Genomic DNA, 27671 nt, shown 5'->3' on the forward strand with positions numbered 1-27671 from the left:
TCATTTTGCTCATTATTCGACCCATAACTTTAATTGTCTTCAAAATGTGTTGCGCCATGCTTTCAAGGCTAGTAATTTGATAAATCGGGCGGATGTCTAAAGCTAGGGATGAGAATATTAACCGAAAAACCGAACCAACCGAGTGGTTTTTCTTGATTTTGGTCGGTTTTGAAAGTAATTCGGTTCGGTTCGGTTATAAAATTTGGGAAAACTTTAATGTCTGTTCGGTTTCGGTTTTTGACTGAAATAGACCGAATGTAACCGAACCGAACCAAACCGAAGAACCATTGAATTCTCATGGACTACGGTACATTCATTATTAATTCCATCCCTTCATTTGTAAGGAGCAGAGAACATCTAGCCATCCACGTGTCCACTGTCCAACCCAATGAAAGAGTAAAAAAATAAACCTAATATCTCGCCTCCCCCCTGTGTTGCCCCTCTCTCTCTCTCTTTGTGCCATGCATGGTGGCGACCTGCAATCTCTTCTTTCAGACGGCAACGACGTTGCAATTAAATACGAGAAAATCTTAGCTATTCAGTCACTCATATCGCTCTTTAGTTTGAAGCACAATAAAGATCGGCTATTTCTCACCATTAGAAGACCAGATGGAGATTTGGCTGGTTCAGAGCCCGTGGTTTTGTCTCACCGGAGTTCAAGTTTTATCTTCTTCTTCTTGTTTGTGAAAACCAAAACAGAAAACCGATCGAACCGAACCGCCACGGGGAACACTAAACCGAGCGGTTTTCTTCTCAGAACAGTCGGTGTCGGTTTTCAATTTTCTCAAACTGATTAGTTCAGTTCGGTGCAAAAATATGCAAAAAACCGACCGAACCGAACCGATTTCATCCCTATCTAAAGCTTACGACACCTCGAATATTCTATTTGCAGGTGAATTTTTTAATGTGCAGGCCATGAGCTCGCTATGCGATTCCCAACTCGAATAAAGATTAATTGCAGGCAACTTTTTGTGTGTAGAGTTCTTGGCTTAATATTACGTAGATCACACCTAATCGAAATTAAAATTGTATTAATTGCAATAAAACTTTTTGTGAGGATAGTTCCAGACCTCACTAGGAGGAACATAATTAGAATAAGATGTAGTAATTAATACTTAAACCTGAATTTCCACCACATATAGTTCCTTCAAATTTAAAAAAAAAAGAAAAAGAAATTCAATAAACTAAAACTTATTTTGGCTAACACTCCCCTGGTTTGGGACTAAATGAATTTTAGAATAATCAAAACGAATCCTACTGTCTAAATGGGTTTTTTTTTTTTTTTTTGAACGGCAATTTTTTTTTTATTAATTAATCTTTGAAAGTGATTAAAACTATCTAAATGGGTTAATTTGTACATAAGGTATTAAGGAACTTAATTTTTTTTATTCTTCTGGTGATGTCTAAAATTCGATTTTAAACCAAGTAATTACATTGCACTCTTATCATAACTTCAACCCAATCCCAAAAGAGTTGGTTTAGTGGTCAAGGCTTTGTACGTAGGAGTTAATTTGCTCCCTCCTTATAAGGTTATAAGATTTGAATTTTTTAGATGCTATTAACTCCTTTAGAATCAATTCATACAGAGCTTTGCTCTGGCTTTAAATGGGATTTCGGGTTGGTGCTATGCCATGAGGTGCACAGCGTACGTGCTGCGCACCTCTGAGTCATCGGATCATGCATCTGACAGTTAGGACCTCATCTGGCAACCAGCGATCGAGAGTCGTTCATTGTCGAGATGAGATCCGAACTGTTGGATGCACGATCCGATGGTTCGGAGGTGCGCAACACAATGCTGCAATGCACCATCCCCCAATTCCTTTAAATGGGGCTCCCGCTGGAAGACGATGAGATTAGTCTTCTAGGATTAATCAAGGTGTATGATTAGCACCTAAGATTGTAAGATCGTGGTGTTAAAAGTTCCCTAGCTTGTGGCGTTTTCATTTATTATTGTCGTTTTTATGTGATTTTACTCGTAAGGTAGTTTGTTAAGTGTTTCAAGTAAAACACCCTTAAAAGGTGTATTTTGATCACGAGCCTAATTCCCAAGAAAGTTCAAGTATCTTCGCTCGGTGGTACTTCTACCAGGAAGACCCAAGAGCGAAGGCGTGAGGCATTGGGCAAGCTGTTGAGGCGTCGGGTGTCAAGTCTGGGAGGTTGGCTTGAAGACCTGAAAATAAGCTCTCCGTATCGATACAGCCTTAAGCTGTATCGATACGCGTTTGCTTAAGTGGGAGATCAGAACAAGTTGTATCGATACGGCTTTAATCCGTATCGATACGGGAGAGCTACGGGAGATGGCCCTTTTTGACTTAACAAGGTGGTATCGATACGGTCCTTATTTAGTATCGATACGGGAAGCTTTCGGCCAGATATTTTGTTACTTTTTAGACTTTTCATTTATGGAATACTTGCCTTTAATAGTATGTTTCTTAGATATTTGATGAGAGAGAAACCCATTGTGTATAAATAGGGGCTTCATCTCTCTCTTTTGAGGGCTAGCCCATTATTAACTTTAGTGTTTCCTCCATTAATGTTCTTTTAAGCTTTTCAAGAGTAATTTCCATAGAACTACGTTTGTTCTCGTTTGTTAATTTTTCGTTAATTAAAGTTGTTCGTACGACTTGGATCCTTTATAATATCAAGTTTGTTTTCGTTTTTATCAGTTAAAAATCATGTCTCGTTTTTATGCTTTCTTTTATGCTTTAGCTATGTGTGAGTAGTCGATAGGCTAAGTCTCGGGGTAATCTTTCCCGAGTACTTAGGTGGTTACTTGGTTCTCAAGTCCTCGAGCTTAAAATCATGATTTTCGGAATAGAGCTTAACTTGCATCTTTGGTCTAAACAAGGGTGTTAACTCCTTGGTAAGATGTTTAGCCAAGCGGTCTTGGCAAAAAGCTTACCGAGGACTCGTGGCCTCCTATGTGTTCGACAAATATTAAAAACAAGTTGGTTCGTCTAATCACATCTTTCGTTAAACGAAGTCATTAAAGCTAAATTCTCCGGGCATGAGCACGCGGTCGTGACTCTCGCCTGAGTTATAATCGAGAACCGGTAACGGCTTAAGTCAAGGGTTAGACGATCCCTAGACTTGCCTCTTTTAGTTTATTAAGCTCTTATCTAACCTGTTACTTTAGCCTTTCCACCTTTCAAAACAAAACCAAGTTGGCCGTCTTAAACGCCACAAACCACCTTATAAAACCTACAATCCGATTAAGTTATATTCGAATTCCCTGTGGTACAATCCCGGTTTTACCGGTTTATTATGCTACCGACGACCTAGTCCTACGCTTGGGGTTTTCAACCTTATATTTGAAGGCGAGGTTTGAAGGCGAAGCAGTGCACACAAGCTGCTTTAAAAAAATCATATCTTCAACCCTATTTATTCTAGCAACATATTAAATCTTTGTTTAAGGGGTTCAAATTTTTCTTCATTGGAAAGTAAATATTTGTTCTGATAAATACTCCATCATTACTTGGAACTTACTGATCCGATCAATTCATTGCTCTCTTGCCGATAATAAAAAAAAGAAGAAGAAGAAATTCATTGCTCTCTTCTTTAAGTTTATTGTTACATCTTTCGATTATGGATCTCTTTGGATGCGCAGTACGTAGTACTACTCTCACGGTAAACTTCTCAAAGTATTGGTTAATTAACCTCAAAGGGTTGTCAGAGTGGTTAATTGACTTGTCTCGACAGAGCTTACCACTTTAAGATCATAGGGTCAATCGATTTTCCTCAATAACGATTTGTCCTTGAGGCCATCTCATGCAAAACACATGAAAAGAGCTATAGGAGGTTGAAGATATTCGTCCTGTTCATCGGGACATTAATTCTTCATTATCCAAAAGAATCCACTAATTTCTTTTCTCTTTTGATCCTCCAAACCAATATCATACAGCCATGCGTGTCATCAAACAGCACAAAACAAATAAGAGAATCACGTGCTGTGTGGTTTCCAAGAATAGTTGGTTTTTAACCCAAGTAAGAGTACAAAACCACACAGCATGTGGTTCTCCAATTCACGTGATTCTTCTATTTGTTTTATATTGTTTGATGACGTGATAGTATGGTATTGGTTCAAAAGAAAAGCGGCGGGGATACCTAATTGATCTCAGAGATTCTACTCATCGATATATAGTATGGTATTAACTTCTTTGCAAGGAGAGCATGAGCTTACTATATATATGCTGCCTAGCTGATTGGAATAACTCTTTAGGGAAAATGACGGTCCTGGGCGTGTTTTGATAATTAATACCTTCCAAAGACATGCTAAGAACAATTGTTAATGCTGAAAACGTCTTTGGTGGGTATTAATTATCAAAACGTCCATGTAAGGTAACTTTTAATATCCAAAAGTAGCAGCTAATTCCAATTATAATTTAATATAATTACCTTTCAATTCATACCCAATACTAGTATATTGCATTGTTTTTTTGGTGTCTTACGATAGCTAGAAGAAGTTATTTTTCAACGCTAAGCTTCTCTAGCTCTCCATAGGATTTGCACACGCAACCACACAATACTTTAGTGTTGCTACCCAATCATTAGTTAGGCTAACTACCCTGGTAGCATTCCTATTGCATTGGTGATTTTTATAATTTATATTTAAACTATTTTTTTTTTCTTTTTTTGCAATTTTATCATATCTTCAACCCTATTAATTAAAGCAACATGTTGAAAGTTTCAACTTGAAACTTTAATGGATATTCTTTTTTTATTTATTGGCAAAGTAAATATTTGTTTGGGTAGGAACTCCATCGTCTTTTCCAACTCTATTCATAACTAATTAGTTGTTGTCTTCTAGCTCTATGTTTATTTTTACAATTTTTGTTTTGTTTGAGAAGATATTTTTACATCTTTCGATTATGTATCTTTGGATCTACTTTCAGGGTATGCTCCTCAAGGCGCTTCGGAACATAATATAATCTCAACTTGTTAAATAAATTATCTCCTTTATTCAGCCGATTGTTCTATCCAACAAATGCAATCTTCATAGCGCGCGTCAATTACCCTTTAGAGACCGGCACCGACAATATTTAAACAGGGATACATTGCCTAAAAAATGAATGAGAGATAGGGGAGAGATTTATTAGAAGAATATTATATGTGCCATTTAAATAAAAGAAATATGATCACTACTACAACCTTGACATAGAAATACGATCGAATTTATTCGATAATGCATATCTAGACCTTTTCTGGGCTGTTTTATAATATAGATGTTTCATGAGATACTATAAATTTCACTATTAGTTATCTAATTGATCGCATCTATTGAAGCTTTGGGTGCATCGTTTGAAAAGATCTCATGGCTTGGGGATTTGAAAAGTAACAACGAACGTACGGCAAAGACCCATGTCATGATCACTTTAAAAAATTTCCATCGTTTTTTTTTTTCATTTTTTTTTTCTTGCCACATGATAGGATATTAATAGAGTTAGTTATGGATTTCTAAACCGAAAGTATTGAGAAAAGAAATCTTAGGAGTACGTGATTTCGCTTTATAATCCTTGTGGACCTTTTATGTTTTTATTCAAAAAAAATTCACATTTGTTAGTTTTGTGTCAATTTTTTATGAATTATTGGTTTATCTCGATGAGAGGAATCTAAAACGTATTCAAAGCTAAAATTTCTTCAAATAAAGAAAAAAAAATCCAAAATCTGTCTGTTTTGGATTATTTTTATGCTTGTTGAAAAAAATTTAGTTTTGAACATAATCTCTTACATTTTAAATTTCTTTTGTTGGAAACGAACTAATAATCTACCAAAAAAAAAAACGTAGAATAACAAACACAAAAAAAAAAGAATAAAGACAAAAAAAAACAACAACCCAAACACATTATAAAGTAGGGCTGTGCACTGCTCGGATGGGTTCGGATTCTTAAAAATTTGAGGACCGAATTGCAAGTCACGGTTCTAAGAAAATTCAATCCGCACCCGAACCAAAAGTCTTACGATCTAGTTCCGAATCAATCCATGAGTCACGGTTCGGCATTGGTTTTTGTCCACGGATAATCCCTATTCCACTAAACCTACTTAAAAAATAAATACTTATTTACAATTTTCAAGCTTACGCTTCGATCATAAAAGGCAAACTACCTCTCAAGACAAATAATACTTCTTCGCTTGGACCTTACTCATTGCCAGCCCATTTTCAACTACAGGTCCCATTTTAATACTCCTACTAAATAATAACCCAACACATTCATCTTTCAGTATTGATGTTGATCATTGGTAAAAAATAATAATAAATCACGCTGATCAAAATTGAAAAGTTGTGACATTTTGTCGGATTAATGGTGTAGATCAAATCGCGACGATTTTCTAGAGAGGTGTTGACAAGTGGAAATCAAGGAAGAATCGTTGATTGGAATCCTTCGTTATACTGATGTACAACAAATGACGAAGTATTTTTGGAAAGATTTGACAAGCAAAAGTCAAGAAAGAATCGTCTATTGGAACCCTCTCCTTACGGCAAGTTGGATTATTATTAAGATTTTTATTTTATAGAATATTCTCTTTCTTAATACCGCCTATTTTGGTATGATTTTGTCCTTTTCTTCCCACAAAACCACGATCAACCAGGGAACAAAAAGGCTCGAGAAGTTCAATACGTGATACCTAAGGCTCCAATCATCCGCGATTGTACCAGTCCAAAGTCCCTTGTCGGATGCCAGAAACTGAACTCTTCTAAGACGAGGTGAGCCTTAGCTTCACACCCTCGCTCACACGCAGTGTGCTCACCCGAGAGCCCCTGCCTCGTACTAGCGATGGACACACACCCTAGTCATCTGTGGTACAAAAGTTAGCTATTGATACCCAGGCCGGCCAAACGATGGGCAATGAGAGACTTCGTTTAACTGAAGTCTTTCAGATATTGAAAGAGAGCTTTAGGAAGTACAAGGATGGATGGCCTGAGGTGGAAGCAACAAAAATAAAGCTCAAACCAACCTTTCATAATAAAAAATTCATCAAGAATTAGAATCCAATCCCATTAACAATTGAAAAAAGTAGACTTTGAGAAAATAACAGCAAGAACAAACACAAAGAGTGATGACATTTATGCACACCAATCAATGAAAATGAAAAACAAGCTGTAGTTTTTAGTAGTATTTGAAAAAAGTCCTCCAGAAGCTTTCATCTGAGGTCTTCGCATTTGTTTGTCAGTCCATGTATCCGACTTAGCCATTTTTCCGTGATCGTTTCTGCGCCATCATAATCTTGGCCTCTCCTTCTGGGTATAATTCAACAGCCACTGCTTCCAATTTGGAGAGACAAGAGTTGCTCAAGAGTAGAATGTATACGTCGATGCATCTTTTATAATTTCCCTCAGCCCTCCAATGGACGAGAAAATCATCAAAAGAAGACCCAGGATAATGCAGATCTACAATTCGAATTAATTGATCCGCGTTAAACTTCAAATCATAAAGGAAAAAAATATAGTATAACAAAATCAAAGTCAAGTTTCGAGCCGCTCATACCCAGTTAGCAAACCAAGACAAACCAAACCTCCTCGGTTTATAGATGGCAAGCCACATGATGCAAGGCAACTGCAGAAAGGAGCCAAAAAATATATATGAAAGAGAGAAAATAATGACAGAGTAAGATATTTGTATGATTTTAGTTGTGAGAACCATTTTCTGAAATTTTAGTAAAGAAAAGAACTGTATGTATATATAGTTGCTTACGAAGAATGTTGTTGGTGCAAATGCAAAACCTCCGAAGAAACCAAGAAGAGCACCAAAGAAAGGGAAGGTTATCGCAATAAACATTGTGAAAGCTGCAAGAAAAGGGAGAAATGATATCAACATGAGAGAAGAATTCAACTTCTCCTTCAATGTAATGCAGCAGTTTGGATTACGAGTAGAGTTCACTTACCCACGTATATATTTCGTGAAGCAAAGCGAAGCATCCAACTGGGCTTGAAGCGCAATTTCTTTACCAGAAGAGTTTCTATCATGTCAAACACTGGCATTGCGTAGATCTAAATCAACAACCACCACAGAGAAAGATTAGACAGAAAAAGCCCCAAAACTCATTCAATACTGGGAAATCATTTGACCAACTTCATCAAAACAAAGTGTGTCGTACGTACCTGATAGCTTCCGATAACGTGAACAACGACAAACAAGTTAGCCATTGCAATGAGCCAAGTGGGTTTCTCCAATGAGATGAGGATATTGTCTTGGACTTGGTTCCCAAACATCCAGAACCCGATTATAGCGACAGGGAAGTAGCACAAGGCCACAACTATGTAGGCAACGAGGACTCCCCTCCACATAGGGACCTTGGATGGCCTCTCAGGGGTAGAAGGGATTGTGGCTTGAATCTCTAAGACCACATTGTGCCCAGCATAGGCAAAAGCAACATCGCCCAAGGCGTTAAAGAAACCGAACACCTTTCCCGGCGTGGTCGTATTAGGGTTGCCATATTTCACATCCTTCTGCACCCCCTTGTGAACAGAAGCAGTCCAAGCAATTGTAGAGTAACTGCAACATTAAAAAAAAAAAAGAACAAAAATTAAACCTTAGTTACAAGGAAACTATTTTGAATAAGGAAGCTCCCTTTTAGGAAATGCCATGTTAAATGGAATCGGTTACACAGACTTGTTGGGGGGAATAAGGGCCCAAATTCACACACAAATATCACCAAAAACCAGTCACAAACTGAGCAAAATCGCAGCAGAAACGCAGCACACAAACTGAAATTTTCGGAGCACCAAAAACACCAACCGAGACAAGCAAATATCACAAAGAAAAAACAGAGGTTGAGAGGCAGCAGAAAGACACTTATCTGGGCATCAAATTTCTGAAACTTCTCCACTAATTAGGAGCTTTTCAAAGCTTTCTTCTTCAATAATCACAAGCACACAAAAACCCACTCTTTTTCTCTCTCTGTCTACGTTCTTTCTTTTTCTGTTTTTTTCTTACAAAGGCAGACACAACACTAGATATTTCTAGTACTACTAGAAACAACTTTTAACATATTACAAACTAAGACACAAAATATACATAAAATTACAAAAGAGCCCCCAAAAATAAGACAAGGAAATACCCAAATTGGGTTTACATATTTCTAACAAGACTGACATAAAAATCCACGAAAATATAATGTATTGGCCGAGAACAAAAAGGGATTTACCTCAAGGACATAACTGCAGCGGCCAAAGACAAACCAGAGATGGAGTTGAAGTTGGGAAGATGGGAGAGCACGAAATGGGCTGAGGCAAATATCATGATGAAGAAGGTAAGCTTGATATCTTTGCAATCAGTGCACACCAAATCGTGGAATTTCTTTAACGACTTCCCTCCGGTGACCATATAGACGATGTCCACTCCCACCTCGCAAATGAGCTGTTGGGGCACCACAACATAGAGACCGAGCTTCTCACCAAACGCGTGCTGCCCCAGCTCATGGTATCTGTCGAAACGTTTTCCAGGTACCATCTCATGCATCTCAACCATTTGCCACAGTGTGTACAAAGTAATAACCCATGATAGTATTAGTATGGTCACACCAGGTCCCCTGAAAAAGAGGAAAAACAAGTTCATTATATATATTTTCTGCTTGAAAGATGTAATGGTTAAGTGCTAAATCTTTGAGAACTTTTAAGGTAGATGAATATATAGGGGATAATGATCCTGCATACCATCCTAGATTTGCCATTGCAGAAGGGAGACTGAGGACTCCAGCTCCAACCATGGCAGTGACATTGTGGAAAGCTGCGTACCACCATTTTGCATTTCTAGAAGAGGTGACCGGAAGCCATTCGTCAATCGCCTTCTCCTTTTCAGTCCGTGTGTCAACCTGCGGCTGATCGTTACACATGTTTTAAAACTATTTCATCGCAAAAAAAAAAACCTCGTTTGTCTAGAAAGAAAAACAATAAACCAAATACATCACCAAACACTTTCAAAATCCATAATTTATTTTTCAAAAATTCACCAAACACTATGCAGAACGGATACTAAAACGGACACGACCAGTGGCAGATACGGTAATTCTTAAAAAAATGGGGACACGGACACCACAGAGATACAACTTTTTTAATATAATTTCTTCACATTAAAAAACATATATTATAACCAGTAACTTTTAGGTGATGACTCCTATCGAATGCAATATCGACCGATAGTGTATCCCTATGTGCATATACATACATTTCATATTTCACTTTTGCCGTACTTTAGCTCCGAAAAGCTTCTAAAAAATATTTAAAAAAAACACACACCGCAGCATCCCCCAACCGTCCCACCATAAAAAATATTAAAATCAAATAGGCATGGCCCGCACACCACGTTGTATATCCTGTATCTGTCTTGGAGTGTTCGTGTCCCCAAGTATTTGACACAAATATGGCGATTGTGTCGATGCTTCATAAACCACTTTGACAAATACCGAATATAAGTTTTTCAGAATCCACAATCTAGAAATCCAACAAAATAATCAGCACAAAACACTCCCGGGTGTCGAGAATTACGTACTGTATCATCGGGTGTACCGACTACGTACGATCTCTTGAAGGCCATTTCCTCCTGAAAGAGCAAGAGAAAGAGAATGCATCAATGAAACAGTAGCAGAAAGTTGACTTTGTTTCTGATCCTTATTTTCCTTTATAATTTCTTTCCACTATTTTTTCCTGCAAAATCAAGCAAAGGAAAAGAAAACACTTTTCTCATAATTTCCCTTTCTTTTTATTCCACAACTTCCAAACACACCGTACAGTGGAAACCATTTCAGACAAATCTGGAAATAGCTGAAGTATGATTGCAATTGGAGGAAGAATCAGGACAGTTCATCAGGTAAATCCCGTTGAGAGGATAATTCGCATCCAAAAAATCAAGAAATCGAACATCTAGATTCTATTTCTATAGAGGATTGGTAGAAATCCAATCCATGAAAGTATCCATGAAAGGAAATGAATTGTCCAAATTCACAGTGTTGTGTTGAAAACTCTTGTGCCTATGTGCCGAGGGATTCTCCGGCCGTTGAATTTAAAACATTAAAAAAATCACACAATCCAACGGCTGAAAAATTTCTCAACACAAAAGCACAAGAACTTTTTGGATAGAGGAGATTGGACCCCAACAGGAGATCCAGCTTTCCTTTCGCTGGCTTACAAAATTAGTGAGCAAAAGTTTACAAGTTCATTTCTTTGGATGCCTACCACGGTCTTATGTAACGGTATAGGGACACGTAATAGTAAATGGTCGTGGTGTAACGGTATTGAGAGTGTAGAACTATACGTAACGGGAATCGATTGCAGTGGCCGTGAATTTTTTAGTAAGGAAAGTCCTTGCACGACTATCCAAAACAGTACTCAAGTTGCAGTTGACTTCTAGTTGCACTTAGGCCTGTTATATGAAAGAAATCCCCAAGGAACTTACTCCTATTGCAAGATAATTTTATGAAAAAATAATTAAGTGTTTAAATCACGTGTAATGGTCAAGTATCAGCCGACAACCATAAACCGTGAATCAGAATTAAAGAGACCGATACGCAATAGAAATCGACAACTACGCATTTGATTTTTTTTTTTTTTTTTATCTTACCGTTATATCAAGGTGTAACATACTCGGATGACTAAACGATACGTATTGGCCGATAAGATACGCAACTGCAGATATTTAAAAGCTTAATCATTCCCTCCTCATAGCCCGAGATGATAGTAGTAAAAGGTTTCCAACGGTCTGATCTCTAATTAATTAATTAACCACCTAAGTGTAGGGAAATTTGACCGCCAACCAAGCCATGTGCTAGAAATATGCGCCTTAATTATGGGGATTGGGTCTAGTAATTAATAGGCTTTTCTTTTTCAATTGAGAAAGCAAAAAACTAATGCATGGCTAAAATTTGTTGATTAGTGTGAACAAAACGAAAAAAAAAAGCCTAAGTTTTTTCCGTTTCTCGCTAGTGGAAACATGGCCTAAGGTATGCTTAAAAGTCAAAACTAAGGGGATTGTTGTGCTAGTCTCCCCCGAGGTTTGGATTGAGCAGTCGGATCCAATAGTGGCTCGGCTGCAGGGTTGTTCCTCGGTTACCAAATAAAAAAATAAAAAAACTAAGGGGATTGGTGCATGAAAACCACCATGAGGCCGTCTATTTGAACTGTACGAAAGTTAAACATTTCAAATCCTGAAGCCATTGAGTGTTTACCCCGTCGTCAACTTCAAGATCTTGAAATTAGTCGAAATATGAGCAAGCTGATTTTTTTGTGTGAAAAAGCACGTGTTTATCTCAAGAGAAATATACAGACGAACAGTTCTAATAAATTTGCTATGTACCATTAAATCTGATTTGTTGCACACTTCAAAAATACATTAAAATCTACAAAATAAAAAACGCGAATGCAGGACCATGAAAGGAGAGAAAATCCAAGGTCTTGTTCCACTAAGCTTTTGGGGCTTCTTTTTTTTTCTTATTCAATTTTTTTTTTCACAAGATGAATTATTGATTCGTCTCGTCAAGATGAATCGAAGAAGTAAAAAATTTTGACTTTTACCCAAATATTTTTGAAAATTCTATCATCTAAGATAAAGCCTAAAAAAAGAGCTTTTGGGGCTTTTTCTCATATGTTTCTTAAATACTTTTATCCAAATATTTTTAGAAATACTATTAGAAATACTAGTACCCAAATTTTTTTTACTTTTCTCGAAGTAAGAACTTCGAGACGAATCAATTTCACGCGCAAAACTAAAAAATACAAAAAAAATAATAATAGTAAAGACAAAATAAGAAAAAGCCCCCCGTGCAACAAACCCTCAGTCGGGAATATTTGGGGGCCAAAGCTCACAACTTTACATTCCCAGAAAACAGGGCATCATTTCGAATCACATACTTGCATTGGTTCTATATGTATATATATATGAGAGAGAGAGAGAGAGAGAGAGAGAGAGAGAGAGAGAGTTTTTACTGTTTTGAAGGCATAGTCCTGATCAGTTGGAGATTGAGTTCCCATGTGCGGAGAATAACAGGAGAAGAAGCACTGAAGCAGCGAGAATAGAAGAAGAAGATGCTACTGATACCAAAATGAGGAATTGAGAGTTGTTCTCAAAACTCTGTAAACGTATTGGTTTTTTTATATCCCGAAAAAGGGAGACCCCTTTAGGACCAACCTACGCGGTTTGACTTAGCAAAGTAGTTATTTTTAAGAAAAATTCTAAAATCAGCCCAATGGACTGACAATAATGAGTGTATGAATGTGTATTAAACGGTATAAAAAGTACATAAAAATACGTGATTTTCTTGTCTTATAGTGTGCGTATCATCAGCCCAGTAAACTGACAATAACAAGAGCGTACTTTTAGTACTCCGTATGACAAGTTTTGAGGTGTACACTGACCTACCCCAATTCATACTGTTGGAAATTGACTAGAATTCCTAAATTGACTAGGATTCCTATTCCTATTCGGTTTAGGTTTATTTAGTGTTTTCCTATAAATAGGGACATTGGGGGTTCCTAGGGTTATGGTCTTTTGTTCAAGGGCTTAGATATTAGGGTTTTGTTTATGCTCTTAGGGTTCCACCAAGGGTTTGTGTCTCCCTTTTGGGTTCCACCAGAGATTTGTCCCTAGATATCTGTTTGGTGCTTCAAGTAGAGTTACGGGTATAGCCGGCTCTTTGTTTCTCTCCCCGTTTATAGTGAATCCTCTTACTCTTTTTCCCGTGGAGTACGTTCTTGCTTTGTGCTTGAACGGAACCACGTATATCCTTGTGTTCTTGTTTATCGTTTGTTGATTTATTATATTCTCAATTTCGTGTTCGACACAACAAATTGGTATCAGAGCTCCGGGTTTCAATCCGAGGCTTTTGTTTTCCACTGCGTATTGTGCAATTGGTGATCGTTTCAATGGCGACTCGTTTCGAAATTGCGAAGTTCGATGGGCAGAGCACTAGCTTCAGTTTATGGCGTATTAAGATGAAGGCTTTGCTTGTTCAACAAGGATTACACAAGACTTTATTGGGAAAATCGAAGAAGCCTAATGATATGCAGGATAGTGTGTTTGAGGATCTTGATGCGAAGGCGCTCAGTTCGATTCAGTTGTGTTTAGCCGATAATGTGCTTTGCGAGGTCGGGGAAGAGGATACTACTGCCGGTATTTGGTTGAAGTTGGAAAGCATCTATATGACGAAGTCTCTTACCAACCGGTTGTATTTGAAGCAGCGCCTTTATACGTTTCGTATGAGGGAAGGTATGCCTGTAAAAGACCATCTAGATGAGTTAAATCAAATTATTATGGATTTAAAAAATATTGATGTTGTAATTGATGATGAAGATCAAGCTTTTATTGTGTTATGTTCTTTGCCTACATCTTATGAGCATTTTGTTACTACCCTACTTTACGGGAGGGATATGATTTCCATGGAGGACGTTAAGTCTAGTTTGTATTCGAAAGAATTGAGGAAAAAAGTATCCGATGAGGGTGGTGATTTTGATGCTCAAGGTTTGATGGTACAAGGAAGAACTTCTGAGAGGGATTATGGCAGTAGAGGGGTTTCTGGCTCTCGTTCCACAAATCAGGAAGTAAAGTGTTTTTACAGTAGGAAAAACGGGCACATGGTGAGAAATTGTCCTAGGTTGAAAAATAAGGACAATTTTGAAAAGAAGGTTGTTGCTGGTATTGTTGAAGAAGATTCCGACGATTCACTTATGGTTCTTTCTGTGAGTGTCGGTGATGTCTGTTCGAATACCGAATGGATTCTGGACTCCGGATGTTCTTACCACATATGTCCGAATAAAGATTGGTTCGATACTTATGAATCGGTCAGCTGTGGTACAGTTCTTATGGGGCCCTGTAGAATTGTTGGGATTGGAACAGTTAAAGTCTGAATGCATGATGGGTTTGTGAGGACGTTGTTTGGTATTCGACATATACCAGATTTGAAGAGGAACCTTATCTCTTTGGGTACTCTTGACTCTTTGGGTTGGAAGCATATTGCTGAAGGTGGAGTCTTGAGGGTTTTGAAGGGTGCTCGTGTTTTGATGAAGGGTCGAAAATCGAATAACCTTTATGTGCTTGATGGTAGTACGATTGTGGGTGCTACATCTTTGGGTTCTTCATCGGTGAATTCGAGGTTGACTCAGTGTTGGTTTTTTAACTCTATGGTGGAGTCGGTAATTAACTCCGTGTGGAGTTTGAGCAGATCTTCGTGTGTATCCGGGAGGGATGCGTTGGGCGGGAGGTGCCCGTTAGAAGATAGAGGCTCAATTTGGAGGCATGTGCAACTGGGTTTCCTGAGTCGCGTTTACAAGGTCAAGCAGGTGTGCTTGAGCCTTGCTCGTTTGTGCCGTTGGTGATGGCCCAGTGGGGGGCTTTTGGGGGAGATGAGTGATTAAAGGAGAGGATTACCTATAGTGTTGAATTCGATGGAATTCAAGTCAATGTGGAAATTTGTTGGAAATTGACTAGAATTCCTAAATTGACTAGGATTCCTATTCCTATTCGGTTTAGGTTTATTTAATGTTTTCCTATAAATAGGGACCTTGGGGGTTCCTAGTGTTATGGTCTTTTGTTCAAGGGCTTAGATATTAGGGATTTTGTTTATGCTTTTAGGATTCCACCAAGGGTTTGTGTCTCCCTTTTGGGTTCCACCAGAGATTTGTCCCTAGATATCTGTTTGGTGCTTCAAGTAGAGTTACGGGTATAGCCTGCTCTTTGTTTCTCTCCCCGTTTATAGTGAATCCTCTTGCTCTTTTTCCCGTGGAGTACGTTCTTGCTTTGTGCTTGAACGAAACCACGTATATCCTTGTGTTCTTGTTTATTGCTTGTTAATTTATTATATTCTCAATTTCGTGTTCGGCACAACACATACTGCTCACAGACAGGTTTTGCTCATTGGCTGTATGTTGGAGCTGTGATAGGTGCTGAAAAGCACCCTTTTATTCCCATTAACTTAGGCTTTGTCGGTCATATCTAGTGTTATTTAACGAGATTTAATTGGTTTGTGATGTTTCAGGGCTTTCGGAGCATTCAGAAAGGATTGTGAGTAAGAATCATAAGTTAAGGATGTTTTGGTGGAGGCCACGGCGAGAAGAGGAGCGAAACAGCAAAGGTTGACAATCTGGTCCGGACCAAAGACTTGCTGGTCCGGACAACCAAGTCTGGAATAGAAATTGAACAATCTGATATTCTGGTCCGGACAATGGAGCTGCTGGTCCGGACCAACAGGACCAGCGGGCAGCAACACATTAATTCTTTGTTTCGTTTGTTTTAAGTGTATTTTGGGCCAACTATAAAAGGGAGGCTTTAGTTTATTACTTAGGGCAGTTGAACTTTTCTTTTTACTTTTCCAGATACGAGAGAATAAGAGGCGTTCTAAGGAGATTTCCTCCATGTTTTCCATGTCTTCTTCAATCTCGATCACATCTTTCTTCTCCATGGCCGGCTAAACCCCTTTTCTAGGGTGAAGATGAAACTTCGCACCAAATAACTCTATTTTATGTATGGGTTTTAGGTTTATTATTCGGATTGATTGTATAACTAAGAACCCTTTTCGTTTCAATTGAATGAAATGATTTTGATGGTTTTAATCTATTGAGTATTTGTATGCATGCTTTCAAATACGAGTTATACAATGGTTTTCATCGATTGTAGTTAGAGTTCTGAGATAGATTATACTCGTAAGACGGGTCGTATCGTTAGGCGGCCAGACCGTACTTTTGAGACGGTCCGTGCTATGGGATAATCTATACCTTTTAACAACTCAATTATTTTCTAGATGATTGTTGCTAGGGTTTGCAAGCCCTAGTAAGAATCCCTTCTGATTCGAATAATTAATCTTGCCTATGCATGTTGGAGTTACATGGTCGAGGTGGATTCGAACCCTAGATTTTCTCTCCAATCGTTACAAACTTTCCATTTAATTTATTCTCTTAGATTTAATAAATTCTCCAAATTCAAACAACCAAACTTCCTTTGCCCGAATTAATCTAAAAATTAATCGAATTTGTCATAACTCAGTCATACTGTCTCCGTTGGAACGATACTCGGACTTGACCACTATTCTACGGAGTAGTAGTTAATTCTCAGTTTTATGAATATATTTTTGACACAGAACGACGCGATCAAATTTTGGCGCCGTTGCTGGGGGCAGTTTGCATGGTTGCGTTAATTTAATTAGTTTTTAGTTTAGTTCATTGGTATTTATTTTTATTTTGTTTGTTAGTTTTGGTAGTCTTAGCTACAGGGTACAAGGCGACAAAACGAGCAAAGATCACTGTGAAGAAACGGTGTCGTGATATAAAGCGATTTCGTTGACCCACTGTGAGTTTGTTCTTATTTTTGGCAAATTAGTATCTGTGTCTGGAGTACCCCATTTTTACAATCAAGGGGTATTGAACTTGCATGCTTGGTCGTCGATCACAGGAACCTGAACTCGTACCTCTTAATTTTGACTTGGAAAAGAGACGTAGGGGTAATAGAAAGACTAACTTAGTCACAATGGCAGATGATAATCCTAATGGAGAGAGGAGGGTTGTGATACCTGACCCCCTCCCTCTCAACTCACACTTCACCCCCATGGCTTACACTACACCATCATGTGTACGATTACCCGCAATCACGGCTAATAACTATGATATTAAGCCTGGTACACTCCAAATGCTCCCTAAGTTTCAAGGTAATCTTAAGAGGATCCATATCAACACATCACTGATTTTGAAGCCCTCAGTTCCACGCTTTTAATTCATAATTTTTCGATGGATGCATTGAGATTGATTTTGTTTCAATTCACTTTGATAGGGAATGCCAAACATTGGCTTAATACTTTGCCAGCTAATTCTATAACATCTTAGGCGCAAATGAGTGCAGCATTCCTTAAGAAATTCTTCCCCATAGGAAAAACACTCAGACTTCGGCAGGAGATTACCACTTTCCAACAAGCTGAGAATGAACAGTTCTATGAGGCTTGGGAGAGATATGGAGATCTCATTCGTAAGTGTCCGCACCATGACATACCTAAGTGGCAATTAGTACAGAGTTTTTATTCTGGGCTGTATCCGCAGCGTCGTGTGATGGTTGATGCCTCATGTGGAGGCTCTGTGATGGTTAAGAATGAAGAAGATGCCCGGCAGTTGTTTGAAACTATGAGCAAAGGGTCCTTGCAAAATGTTTCTTTTGAGAGGAGAACTAAGTCAGTCATTACTAGTTCTGATAAGCCACGAGGTATGTACGAGATTAAACCATCTCATGACCTCCAGTCTAAAGTAGATGCACTGACTGAGAAAGTTGAACAACTTCTCACCAAGGGATCGGCCACCTCACTGCCTCCACCTTATCAGGAGGCATGTTCTTTATGTGCTAGTCCGGCCCATTATATTGTTGACTATCCTGCAGCACCACAATTCCCTTTGTTTGTGCAAGAACAGGTTAACGCTGCACAAGGGTATGCCAATGCGCAGGGTTTCTCCAAACCGGGTAATGATCCTTTTTCCACTACTTATAACCAGGGATGGAGCAAACATCCCAATTTCTCATGGAAGACGGAACACCAGGGTAATAGTTTCGCCCAGCAACCTAGGCCATTCAACACGCAGTTTAACCTTGCGGCCTATCTCTCACCGAATCAGCAGTAAGCAACTCCCCAATCCTCACGGGATCCATCCTTTGAGGAAAAGGTACTACAAGCGCTTGACAGACTAAATGACACCCAACAGCAGGTGCACACCAACACACAGTCCATCGCAAGGTTAGAGACCCAAGTGGGTCAAATAGCCAATGCACTCAATCGTAGGGAAGAAGGTAGGTTGCCCAGTCAGCCTGTCCAACCCCTTGGAGGAAAGTTTGTGATTCATGACCCGCCTCCTGCTGATGCTAAGGTAATCATGACTTTGCGCAATAAGAGAGAGGTCGAAATCTGACCAGAGAAAGCGAAACCGAAGGAGCATTTGGCTCCCTCCGACCCAGATAACTTTGGGGAGGAGAGTTCACAGAGTAAAAAAGGAACCCTTCCAGTCACACCCTCACTATCCACACTTCAAGGGGCTCTTAGGTACCACCCTATGTGCCTAAAGGCCCATTTCGACAATGTCTCAATGCCCTATCTCCTTTCTCCAAGAAGGGTGTGGCTATGGAGGATATTCTTGAGGTTTTTAAGCAAGTGAAAGTAAACATTTCTCTCCTAGACGCGATCAAACAAGTCCCCACTTATGCTAAGTTTTTGAAGGACCTTTGTACTCAAAAGAGGAAATGTAAAACCAATGTATTGAAAAAGGTCCTTCTTACCGAGCAAGTGAGCTCAGTGTTCCAATCGATTGCTCCTCCTAAGTTACAAGATCCAAGCACCCCTACTATTTCCATAGGAATAGGAAACCATGTCATTGAGTGAGCATTGCTAGACTTAGGGGCTAGTGTTAATTTGATACCTTACTCGGTGTACGAACAATTGGGGCTTGGGGAGTTGAAACCCACGTCAGTCACCCTTCAGTTAGCAGACCGATCCATTAAGGTGCCGCGTGGGGTAGTTAAGGACGTTCTTGTCAAGGTTAACGATTTTTATTTTCCAGCGGATTTTATAGTACTTGACACGGAACCTGTGCAAATCCTCAAAAAGCAAACTCCCGTCATTCTTGGTCGCCCCTTCTTAGCGACGACCAATGCTAATATTCACGTGAGGAGTGGGGAGATGGAGGTGACCTTTGGGAATATGACCCTTAAGTTGAATGTGTACAACACTGCAAAACACCACTCCAATGATGAGGTACATCCACCTCTCACTGTTAATGATGTGTCTAAGGTGAGTGAGGTTGACTCCGAGGTTCCAATTTTGTTTGATGATGTTCCACTTATGACTAGCCCTCCTTCAAAAAATGATTTAAAGTTGCCACCTCATTTGCTTTCTATCACACCATTAGGTTCATGTAGTGCGCACTCACCGGAATTAGCATGGAGACCTCCTTTGGTCTCGGCAGCGTGTTCACATGCAAAGTTGGATTGTAATGCTCTGTTGAATGATGGTTTTTAGAGTGATTGATGTCTGGCTGAAGACATAAAACTTAGCGCTTCTTGGGAGGCAACCCAAGGTTCTTTTGGTCTCGTATTTTCGATAGAGGTCTAGGAAACTTTAAATTTTTGGAGGGTGAAATACCTCCAGTGTTTGCCGTGCTCGAACGGCTTCCAACGGTCTGGTATAGCCACCTTGTCAAAGCTATGTATGTAGTATTTAGGAGGCTGGGTCTGGCAGCAGACGCGTAGTTAGCAGCGAGAAATCTGTCTGAACCATCTGACTTTAGTGTCCAGCTTGGCGGAGATTGCTTCATAAGCCGAGTGGTGGGTAAGGAATCTGGTAGCCCCAGAGGGAGTGACAGCCTATTAGATGATGGCACCACTTCTCAAGATATCGTTGAATCCTACGCATATTGCTCTTCCAACAAGTAGGGAACCACAGTCTTTGGCAAGGGAGAAAAGTAGTACACGTGTCTTTCGCGTGAAGAAAGCGGTGGATTTTAATTTTTTGTTTTTAATTTTTGTCACGCATTTTTCTGTAATTATTTTTGTTAGTTTGTTTTCTTTTTGTTTTGTTTTATTTTTTCTGTTTCTTGTGAGGACTAAAATTGCAGAATGTTTCGTTGAAGTTGGGGGGCCTCTCGGCCGCCATATCTTTTCTGCTTAGTTCTCCACTCGAGGTGATATCCTTCCTCCCTCTTTCTTTCCATTGCCTTGTTTCTTTTAGTGCCTTTGCAATCACTGAGGGCAGTGACTAGTTTAAGTTGAGGGGCGGAGAATACTTCGGGTGCTTTCTTTAGTAGTTTGTTTAGAGTCTTGAAAAAAAAAAAGAAAACACAAAAAAAATTGAGAAAACTAAAAATTAAAAAAATGGGAGCCTTTCTGCATGAGATTGTTGTTTGTTGTGGTCACTTGTTGATTACTTGAGCATAAGCATGCTGCTACCGTTTCGATATCTCTTTGGCAGAGTAGTTTCACTTGTTAGACTGCTAGCATTTTTGTCTTAGCATTTTTGCACATTGCACGTCGGGCTTGATTGCTTGTGAGCTGTGATTTGATTGTCTTAAAGGCTATGATTAGTGGAGACTTATGCCCGAGTGAGCTTTCATGCCTTAGCTTTTCGTTGGAGTGGTGTCGAATAAACTCTTTGTTTGTCAAGGAAAGAAACACATTTGTTGTCAATCTCAATCATCTTTGGTTGCCAAATGTTGGAACTTGAATGCATAACAATATCTCTTGGCTTTGGTTTGTCACATGGATGTTACACCCCTGGGAGAGGATTATTGGCACTTTCGTGATATTTGGGCTAGTTCGTTCATTTGTGTTCACATTTATCCCTTGCCAGCCACATTGAGCCTTACAAATTTAGTCTTTTCTTGGTTAGCTCCACCTTCCATATTGTGTTTGGAGAAAGGCGAGAATGTAAAGGTTAATTTTTGGGTAGATTGTTGAATTTTGTGGAGTATTGGTGGTGTCCCTTTAATACAAAAAAAAAAAAAGAGAAAAAAGGGCACCGATAAGTTGGAAAAAGGAGGAATGGTTGCTTCGTGATTGAAAGACGTTGAAGGGTTAGAAGGAGTGATAAGGTGGAGTTGAATTAATGTTAGTGGGGTACACATTGCATATTTGCCCCGTTTAGTTGAAATACTTGCCTATTCTTTCACACTTAAATCTATTTTTACCGTAGCCTTGATACATTATCCCATCCCTCATGCTTTGACCTTGAATAAAGTCCTGTTTGATCTTTAGGGGTGTTGGGTTGAGGTTTGATTGGTGGAGAGTTCCAATGCTTGGCATTTTGTTCATGAAATTGTGTGTCCACCATATAAAGCGTTCTTTTCGTGTCATAGTGTGCGGAGTTCTTTGCTTTCCATTAACGTGTCCTCCAAACTGCACACTTGAGAGTTCACAATGCAACTTGTTTTGAGTGATTTTATTTGTGAGTGCATGACACGGTGAGAATTGAAGTCGAGGCTCGGTCCAGAGAGAGTGGTTGGTTATTGATAGGTGCTGAAAAGCACCCTTTTATTCCCGCCTGTCACGCGGGTGACCCGGGTTCATATGTAATTGAGGCCCGTATTCACACACGCTAAGTTTAAGTGCCACAGTTTATTTCTTGAATTGTTAGCACTCGGAACTATGTTTGCCTTGCTATATCTTTGTGGTAGCTTTGTGTCCTCTGCTTGATATGTCGATGAGTTGCATGACAGGTTGCGATTTTTGTGTTGAAAGGTTCCTTATGTTTGTGGGTGTTCACTGGTGATAACCCTCGCACTTTTACGAGACTAAACTCGTCCTACCAGAGCACCCGGGGGTTCAAATGTCTTATCTTTCATTGCTTTCATTAGTTGTTTAGTTCTTTTCTTTGCTAGGAACTAGCAAAGTGTAAGTTGGGGGCGTGATAGGTGCTGAAAAACACCCTTTTATTCCCATTAACTTAGGCTTTGTCGGTCATATCTAGTGTTATTTAACGAGATTTAATTGGTTTGTGATGTTTCAGGGCTTTCAGAGCATTCGGAAAGGATTGTGAGTAAGAATCATAAGTTAATGATGTTCCGGTGGAGGCCACGGCGAGAAGAGGAGCGAAATAGCAAAGGCTGACAATCTGGTCCGGACAACCAAGTCTGGAATAGAAATTGAACAATCTGATATTCTGGTCCGGACAATGGAGCTGCTGGTCCGGACCAGCGGGACCAACGGGCGGCAACACATTAATTCTTTGTTTCATTTGTTTTAAGTGTATTTTGGGCCAACTATAAAAGGGAGGCTTTAGTTTATTACTTAGGGCAGTTGGACTTTTCTTTTTACTTTTCCAGATACGAGAGAAAAAGAGGTGTTCTAAGGGGATTTCCTCCATGTTTTCCATGTCTTCTTCAATCTTGATCACATCTTTCTTCTCCATGGCCGGCTAAACCCCTTTTCTAGGGTGAAGATGAAACTTCGCACCAAGTAACTCTATTTTATGTATGGGTTTTAGGTTTATTATTCGGATCGATTGTATAACTAAGAACCCTTTCCGTTTCAATTGAATGGAATGATTTTGATGGTTTTAATCTATTGAGTATTTGTATGCATGCTTTCAAATACGAGTTATACAATGGTTTTCATCGATTGTAATTATAGTTCTGAGATAGATTATACTCGTAAGACAGGTCGTGCCGTTAGGCGGCCAGACCGTACTTTTGAGACGGTCCGTGCTATGGGATAATCTATACCTTTTAACAACTCAATTATTTTCTAGATGATTATTGCTAGGGTTTGCAAGCCCTAGTAATAATCCCTTCTGATTCGAATAATTAATCTTACCTATGCATGTTGGAGTTACACGGTCGAGGTGGATTCGAACCCTAGATTTTCTCTCCAATCGTTACAGACTTTCCATTTAATTTATTCTCTTAGATTTAATAAATTCTCCAAATTCAAACAACCAAACTTCCTTTGCCTGAATTAATTTAAAAATTAATCGAATTTGTCTTAACTCAGCCATACTATCTCCGTTGGAACGATACTCGGACTTGACCACTATTCTACGGAGTAGTAGTTAATTCTCAGTTTTATAAATATATTTTTGACACGAAACGACGCGGTCAAGCTGCAAACGAATCGTGTTGTTTGCAAGCTATGTTAGAGCATTCATATTAGGGTTTTTAAATTTTGAACTAAATTACTATATCTCAAAAATTCACTTTATTATTTTAGTTATTCATTTTTTTATTCATTTTTTAAATGTCTATTGCATCAGGCTCTTTATATTAATTAAAGTTATCCTATAAAAAATATTATTTACTCTTACTCTCTTCTCAATTAAATATTTCCAGTCAAGAGCCCTCCTGTTTAGGGCACAACAAATGGACAAGAAATTGATAATTTTTGCGGGGCCCATTATATATCTTACAAAGATGATTCAAACCGTCAATCGTTCTTAAAATATTTTTTTATGGATTCCTAAAAAAATTAGCTCACTTCGATATCAGTAAGGACTATTTTAGAATTCTTCAGAATTCGTAAGGTGTCCTACGAGTTCAATTCAGAAAAAAAGAAGGGGTGGGAGAGACAAAGTGCCGGTTTAGAAACTAATAAAATATTCAGAAACTAATAAAATATTCGTTAACAGATGAATAGTGACTCGTCTGAGATAAAGAGGGACAGCTGGAATATATTTTGGCAAGTGGTCCCCACCAATGAAGAGGTTGATGTGAGGCCAATTTACTGCATTGGCTCGTTACTATAGTTTTGGGGGAAAAAAGCTAATGTGATGCGGTTCGGCAAGATTCGTTTAGTAAATGACCCAAGTTTGAATAAAATTTTGGCTCATATGATAAAAAAGTCGAGCTCAAGTTAGTCATAGTCAGCTCGTGTAGATGGGTTGGATTCGTTTAAAGAGACTCGTTCAACAAGGGGAATCGAGCTCGAGCCGAACAGAAGGTCACTTGATTTTAAAAGACCTGAGCTCTGATATCTTAAAACTCAATTTTGCTTGACTCGTTCGCACCCCTAAATACAAGTGCTGACCATCGCTCATGAAAATTAGCCTGCATTTAAATACTGTGTTTATGTTTGAATTTTTCTGGATGGTGACATAATAGTAACACCACGGACAGAGTCATTTCACCCAATGATCGTATCATACAAGAGTAATAGAAAAGTGAAATCCTTCAAATTGAAGGAATAATAGACTCTCTTTTTTATAATCGGCAAATGAATAATAGACTTATCATTGGAGTAGATACACAAATCACTTAAAATACAAAAAGCCGTGGAGGCAGGTTAGTTAAAGTTTAAAAAAAAAAAAAAAAAAGATGGCTAAGAGTATGCGTCATGAAACTAATTAGCAGTAACATTTGCTCCAACGTTTAATGAATAAACAAGGGAAAAAATTGTACAGAAACTTGTCCTGGATTTAATAGTTGGTTCTCCGATAAAAGCAAGATCGATTTGTTGTTTTGAATTTATCAGTCGGTCCATTGAACTAGACAAGAAGTTGTAAGAACTAATTAAGAAGAGGAATAAAATCTGGATAAATTCTCCAAAAAATAAAATCTTGAATAAATTTTAAAAAGAGTGGTTGTGAAATTGCCCAATCCCATTACTTGTTTTTGACATTCTCACAGCTCACAACAAGCTAGACTTGCTAGTGATGCAAACAGCTGGAAATTCTTATACTATCTGGCTAATAAATAGGATATATTATAGTCAACGAAAATCAGTAACATTTTTATATAGGAAAATGGAAATGGAAATTTTAAATTCTAGTGTAAGTAAATAGCGGTATCACTACATTTCACTTTTTTTTTTTTTTTCTTGACATGTTTTGGGTCAACCTTTTTGTTTTTCACTTTATTTTGCTAATTGGTTGATTGAATGAAGGTGGCCAAGGTCATGTGCGATCCACATAACTCTGTGCAGGGGTGGCTCCAGAATTTTGCTTCAGCTATGACAAAATTGTACAGAAATTTTTTGTGATGAATACTTTGTCTTAAACAAAAAATTTGTTTGATTAAAAATAAATTGAGCTGATTTATCTTGTTTTGTTGTGATATAATCTACTTACTCACAATTAAGTAAAATTTTACTTACGTTGGCTATGCACGACAACTCAAAGCAAACAATAACAAAGAAAAATCAAATTATATTGAAAAAATTACAGAACCTCCTGATCAAGTAATAGTAAATGCGCCGTCCATGACGCCGTGTCTTATTTTCAAATGTTATTAGCTCTCAAATTTATGAGAATAACCGCCATCTACATAATAAAGGAGAACAATTTTTGAATCTTATCTCTCTATAAATCCTGACCATTGATTTGTTCCATAAATCCTACGGCTCTCCCTCTCTCAAACAATATTAATTGCACAATTGTCACTAATTAGATCTCATGTTGCGCCGTGCCTTCAGGCACGGGCAAACCCTAGCTTTGAATATTATTTAACCCCGTTCCATTTTATGTATAAAAAATAAAAAAAAAAGGAGGTGGAACCAGGTTTTGTTTGATAACGAAGTATGAAATATAATAGTTGGGATTCAAGCTTTGCGAAATACATATTTAATTTATTGATAACGAAGTATGAAATATTTTTAGTACCTACAATTTAACCACCTATTAAAATAGAGCTTAGCGTTCTTGGAAATCATTTAAAGTACGTCATCTATGATTGAATCCAATAATTGCGTTCAATAACTTAAGACCTGCGACACAAAAATGGGTTGTGTCATAGATCTTAAGATATGTCTCAAGTATCAAGTTCGGGCCTTGTATATGGCTGTCTTTTTCGAAAAGGAGAAAACTTCATCTTCGATCGTCTAAATTTGTTAGGATACTTAATATCACCCATCACTTACCTCACACTAAAAATTCATACGGAGCTGATATCCTTTTCGAAAAGGCGAAAACTTCGTCTTCGCCATATGAATTCGCAGCGTGAGGGTAGTCATGGGCGATATTCAGATCCTAAATACGTAATATGGGTGCTTAGCAAACAGGGCTGGAACCAACTGGTGCCACCTGATATTATATATTACCGTAGTCAAAGAATTGGGGTTAGTTCAGTCCGGGAATCTTGCATCTTTCTAGGATAAAACCAGATTTTTGGGTTTTATCTTGGATATTTCAAAAAATATTTGTGTAAAAGTCATAATTTTTTACTTCCCTGATTCGTCTTGATGAGAAGAATCAATAATGCACAAAAGTTAGGCGCAAAATTAACAAACGTGAATTTTTGTTGAATAAAAACAAAAACAAGGAGGAAAAAAAAAAAACCAAAATTTAGAGTAAGTCAACATAGTTCTCCGATAGTCCATCAATTTATCACTTAAGTGTAAGACCAGCTTTTGCACACCTCAACTAAACCCGAGAGCCCAATATAAAAGTGACTGTGTGAACATTTTAATATTGATGATAAAAGGAACAACTACGAAACTTGATTGCTTATCTTAATTTGATTAATAAAATGAGATTTGGAGAGGGTGTGTAGTGAAATAGAGGAGATCCTCCATATTTTCCCTCCTCCAAATTAATTTGGGAATACCAAACTTGATTCTCCCAAATTAAGGAGGGAAGAGATGATGGGTTAGGGTTGCACTTCCTCAAAAAAATGGTCATCTCAAGTGGAAAAATGGAAAATGGATAGTGGGTTAGAGATGCCCTTATAATATTAGCTCAACTTGTCGTCAGCCACGAAAAATTGAACAATATAAAAATATTTTTTTTAAACCTAGCTTCCTTACTTTCGAAGTCAACTTTACTTTTTTGAACACCAAATTGTGGATATTGTTTTTTTAATTGTTTGGTGTGAACGGTTTTACACGAGGAGTGACATAAAAAAATTTTAAAAAAAACCGTCTCACTCCTCGTGTAAAACATTTTTTCACTCGTCGTGTAAAACTGATTACATGAGAAGTGAGAATAATATTTTTCCGACCCCTCGTTTAAAGACTTTCACACAATGATTATTTGAATAACAACTCCTTTTTAAAAAAGAGTTGTAATTAAATTATTGTCACTGCTGAATGATTGATAAGTACTACACGAAACTGCAAATATAAATGAGAATGCCAATTGTCAATTCTTTGGGTACATTTTACGGCAATGCCGACGCGGTTCTTATTTCCTTGTAAACTGGATTCTTTCATTGCTTAGTTGTGGAATCACCCTTATTTTAATAATGAGTCAACAAATTTCTCCAATAGGATAGTCCATCAATCTACTAGTTTTCGCGCACCTCGACT

At 38.3% G+C, this 27671-nt stretch overlaps 2 protein-coding genes and 1 non-coding gene across 3 annotated transcripts; 1 reads left to right on the forward strand and 2 right to left on the reverse strand.

Annotated features, from left to right (window-relative positions):
* Positions 1-6938: 6938 nt before the first annotated feature.
* Positions 6939-13112, reverse strand: LOC131303976 (lysine histidine transporter 2-like). The gene is made up of 9 exons (XM_058331061.1): positions 12917-13112; positions 10488-10538; positions 9653-9816; positions 9145-9528; positions 8099-8492; positions 7882-7987; positions 7692-7783; positions 7485-7553; positions 6939-7387 (listed from the first exon to the last, which is right to left on the reverse strand). Exons 1-9 carry the CDS (start codon positions 12959-12961, stop codon positions 7289-7291), a joined length of 1404 nt encoding a protein of 467 aa, XP_058187044.1. The 5' UTR covers positions 12962-13112; the 3' UTR covers positions 6939-7288.
* A 4332-nt stretch (positions 13113-17444) lies between these two features.
* Positions 17445-19965, forward strand: LOC131304655 (uncharacterized). Its single transcript, XM_058331989.1, has 5 exons — positions 17445-17622; positions 17814-18573; positions 18640-18820; positions 19063-19192; positions 19340-19965. Exons 1-5 carry the CDS (start codon positions 17445-17447, stop codon positions 19963-19965), a joined length of 1875 nt encoding a protein of 624 aa, XP_058187972.1.
* LOC131305777 (small nucleolar RNA R71) lies at positions 17852-17958 on the reverse strand. The gene has a single exon (XR_009193336.1). It is a non-coding gene; the product is annotated as a small nucleolar RNA R71 (small nucleolar RNA).
* Positions 19966-27671: the final 7706 nt, after the last annotated feature.

The sequence above is a fragment of the Rhododendron vialii genome, chromosome 10a, assembly GCF_030253575.1.
Source record: "Rhododendron vialii isolate Sample 1 chromosome 10a, ASM3025357v1".
NCBI classification, from domain to species: domain Eukaryota; kingdom Viridiplantae; phylum Streptophyta; class Magnoliopsida; order Ericales; family Ericaceae; genus Rhododendron; species Rhododendron vialii.